Here is a 4212-nt window from a genome sequence, read left to right as displayed (position 1 = left end):
TGGCCTTGAATGGAAGTGGGCATTAATCTGGTCAAGAAGCCTCAGACCGCAAGATAATCTCGAGCATGGTAATTTGATGCAACTACTCCGTGATGTAAGTCTATCTCTCGGAGATTCGGATTCTCATATATGGATGCCAAACAAAAAGGGATGCTTTTCGGTGAAATCATTCAGCCTTGAGCTTGCAAAAAAAGACATCAAAAATCAACAAAAAAACCTTCCCTGGGCTATGGAAGGGTCTGGTTCCATACCGAGTAGAAATATTTGTTTGGCTTTCTCTTCAAGGGAAACTAAACACCAAAGACAAGTTATATTGCCTCGGTGTGTTAGACGCTACCTCAATGGGTTGCCACATGTGTAATTCATCATTAGAATCATGTGATCACATCTTCTTACACTGCAAATTGGCTCGAAATATATGGGTTTGGTGGCTCGAACTATGGCAACTATAGTGGTGTATGCCCCACTCTACCCAAGCAGCATACGACCAATGGCTCCACCCTAATCGGGGGGTATTTTTCAAAAAGGTTTGGAAAGCAAGCTTTTTCATTATACTATGGACTCTTTGGAGGGAGAGAAACAATCGTTGCTTTAAAAACATCTCCTGCCCTACCTCTCACCTCCAAGACCTTGTCCTGTTGCGAATCACTGGGTGGATTAAAGGGTGGGGAGACGAATTCCCCTACAGCTCAAATGACATCATCAGACATCCATTATGCCTCAAATGGGAATCTGGTAGCTCAAAGTCTCAACAGGCTTCACGCATAATCCAAAAACAACTATGGGCTCCTCCTCCCTCATCCCTTTACAAATGGAACGTTGATGCTTCCTTGAAATTCAGTGAAGACAAATCAGCTATAGGTGGTGTCCTGAGGAATCACCATGGGGAATTTGTGTGCCTCTTCTCCCGTCCAATTCCTTTCATGGAGATTAACCATGCTGAGATCTTTGCGATCTACATAGCACTAAAAATATCACAGGGAATCAAAAGAATTTATCATGGAAAGTTCATAGAAGAATCAGATTCGGCAAATGATGTAAGCTGGTGCAATGGGGGTAACAACGACCCATGGAACCTGAACTTTATCATCAACTTCATCAGACATGCCATGAAGAACGGACAAGGGGTTGACATTTTTTACAGGAGCCGAGAGACAATTGTGGTAGCCGACTCATTGGCAAAACGAGGGCTCACTAGACAGGACGAGTTCATAGCATGGTGTTAATTTTTTTTCTGATGTTCATGCATGTTCTGTTAAAAATGCTATCACAAGCATTAATATGTAAGATTTGTCAAGAAGTGTGGCTTTAATCAGGTGCTTTAAGCATTGAATAAGTAATAAAACCAAAGCTTATAAAAAAAACATACATCACGTTGCCGAATCAAGTACACATACAATTAACATATCGTTTTGGTTACTGATTATCTGTAAATTTCAATTACTGGTTACCAATTACTAATATTATATTTGATGCAGATCATAAACCATACCTTAAAGAAGCTTGAATCTCCTTGGAAAAGACTATAAACAAAAAAGCAAAGGAAAAAAAAATGACACTTTACCCGTCTTTCTAAAGTTTCATAATCAAACCATCATGTCTTCCGTTTACCATTTCTCTCTAGAATAGTACGGATTGATAATTTGGATTATTTGTGGTGGTGTATGTGAGGGGGTCGAAAAAGCACGAGGCTAATGCATGACCTCGTCCCTCGTGGGCGTGACGTCGTCAGATCAAGTGTAGTTAGATTTCCTGTGAGTTTACACCCAATCGACTAGTAATATAAGAGTCGTCATTCAGTTTTCAACGACAATGAGAAAAACTGACAAAACCCGGTTATCGTGACATAAAGGGAGTGCAATTATGTTCGACCACGACGGCCATAGGTTCCCTTGTGATCCCTGGTGTGGGGATCGCTCAACGTACACCCTCAGGGCAGAGATTGAGAGTTCGGGGGACTGTAACTACCGAGAGGAGCGTTCATCGATAATTCCAGAGGCAGGTTATCCTTACTAGCTCAGCATAAATAATTTAAGGGACATGCATTAACTATTAAACTATTCTGAATTGATTTTAGCAATATGCAACACATAATACTAAATCGATCGTGATTATCTTGTTTAGATTGATTTAAGGTACCTAGCATGATAGTTCAATTGTCCAAGATATTATCTTTATTAGGCGTGATAGATCAATCAGATTAATAGTTTAACAATTTTATAAAGGGTGATGAAAGCGATTAAATCATGCGAAGGGACACATTACGACGCACCCTTGAGAGGTGCGTCACGGTTCTCAGAAAACTAACCACTTGGCTTTGCTATTTCTCCTTTTATTTAACGAATCTCGGGTTTCTGAGCAGTGTTCCAGTATTTAGGCTTAATTCATCAGCTACAAGGGACAGGATACGTTCTGTTCGACTTTTGGGTCGATTGCGACATAACGCGGGATCAATTTCGCAGCGTGAGGCCTAGGCTTAGGGTTGGAGTCAATACTCAGATTATGAATTGTGTGTCCTTTTTTCGTCGATTATGAGGCTGTATTTATAGGGAAAGAGTTGGTCGAAAGATAGATCTTTAGAATCCGAACCCAAAGAGAATTCGGAGACAACACGTCCCAGGTATTTTCGGCGCCCAGGCCCATGCGTTGAAAATAGGGTCTGGGCCGAGCCTTTTGTCAGATTTGGACTCTTAATCACGGAGCTTTTGAGACTTATCCGAGTTTCTTAGTGCGTATCAACTTATGACGGAATGCGTCTGGGCCCGTTACGAACTCTGGGTCCGTTAGGAATTTAATTAATACGTAACTCTTATTTTTGAATTATAACAGGAATAGAATTCCTTTGCCAATTCTATCTCTTTTAGGACTTTATGTTGGAGTGCAACACCTAATTCTGACAGATTTCTATCTTTTATGTCTTGCCACTTTTAACAACTACTTCTTACGGCAGTTACCATTTTTAGCAGGTTTCTATAAATAGCAGTTTGGCTAAAATGAAAGGGTGATTTGAGATTCGTTATTTTATAGGAGATGCGTTGCCAAGCGGAGATTTACATTCTCATCATCGAACCTTCCCTTTCGGGAATGGGGACAAAAGTAGGTGTCTACAGTGTACAATTTTACTAGAGTTTGGGGTCGTGTTAAGTAAAAATTGATCAAATTAGCTTTATTTTGAAGTACTTAGTATAGCATAATTTAAATTACCAACATTATGTTTTCGGATAGTTTTACTTTAATTTACTATTTCAATAACGGGTGTAAATGAGTTATAAAGGCGTTATCTCTATTTTACATTACAAACTTTTATATAAGGCGATTTTACACAAAACACTAACTTAATGTCATTTAATTTAAATAATGAAATCAATTAGTTAAGCACTGAAAAGAAACTAATTAGTTAATTAGTTAAGCAATGTAACAAATTAATTAAGCAATCAAAGTGGTCTTTTCGGTACGGCGGTCTTACACAAAAGTTACCGATTTTACAAAAGCATTCTTGAAGTAATTATGGTAAATGACTTTTTGGTGTCCACTATAGAATAGTCTATAGTACCCTTACTCACAATTCAAATTACATTAAATAAAAACATTAGTAATTAATGTCAAGATTTAAGGAAAGTGCGATACAAATTTATTACACATTTTTTTTCCTATATAATTAAAACATCTGATTAGGAAAAAGTCAAAGCAAGATTATTTAGTGACAATAATTAGGTAACAGATGCAAATAATACATATAGTATTCACTTTTGAAAATTATGATAAATACGAAGTACTAAATATGCATAAATTATACACTAGCTAATGATTTACTATTCAATTTTGAAGATTGGGATAAATACGAAGTACTAATATGCATAAATTATACACTAGCTAAAGATTTATTATTCACTTTTTAAAAATTAGTAGCAAACAATACGAGTACTAATTGTAGACTAGAGAGGTAGAAGAAAAAAAACCTACGGTTTACTAGGTAAAATATTAATGTTCAATACAATGTATTTATTTAAAAACAGTAAATTATACTCTGTCTTAATTATAAACTAAAGATGGACCACAAAAATTGCAGTAATAAGGTTGGTTAATAATTTGGTAAAAATAATATTTGGACGATGACGAATATCAAGGTATGTAACATCGAAGGTCGAAATGGAGGGATAAATTAATACTCCATTTTGATCGAAGGTCGAAACTAATACATGATTTTTTTAA

General features: G+C 36.8%; 1 protein-coding gene across 1 annotated transcript; it reads left to right on the top strand.

The window, feature by feature from the left end:
- The first annotated feature begins 458 nt into the window (after positions 1–458).
- Positions 459–1226, top strand: LOC130467522 (uncharacterized). Its single transcript, XM_056836049.1, has one exon. The coding sequence runs from the start codon at positions 459–461 to the stop codon at positions 1224–1226; it is 768 nt and encodes a 255-aa protein (XP_056692027.1).
- Positions 1227–4212: the final 2986 nt, after the last annotated feature.

Source organism: Spinacia oleracea, chromosome 2, assembly GCF_020520425.1.
Source record: "Spinacia oleracea cultivar Varoflay chromosome 2, BTI_SOV_V1, whole genome shotgun sequence".
Classification (NCBI taxonomy): Eukaryota; Viridiplantae; Streptophyta; class Magnoliopsida; order Caryophyllales; family Amaranthaceae; genus Spinacia; species Spinacia oleracea.
Note: the sequence above shows the minus strand (reverse complement) of the source record. Positions and strands in the feature narration are given on the sequence as shown.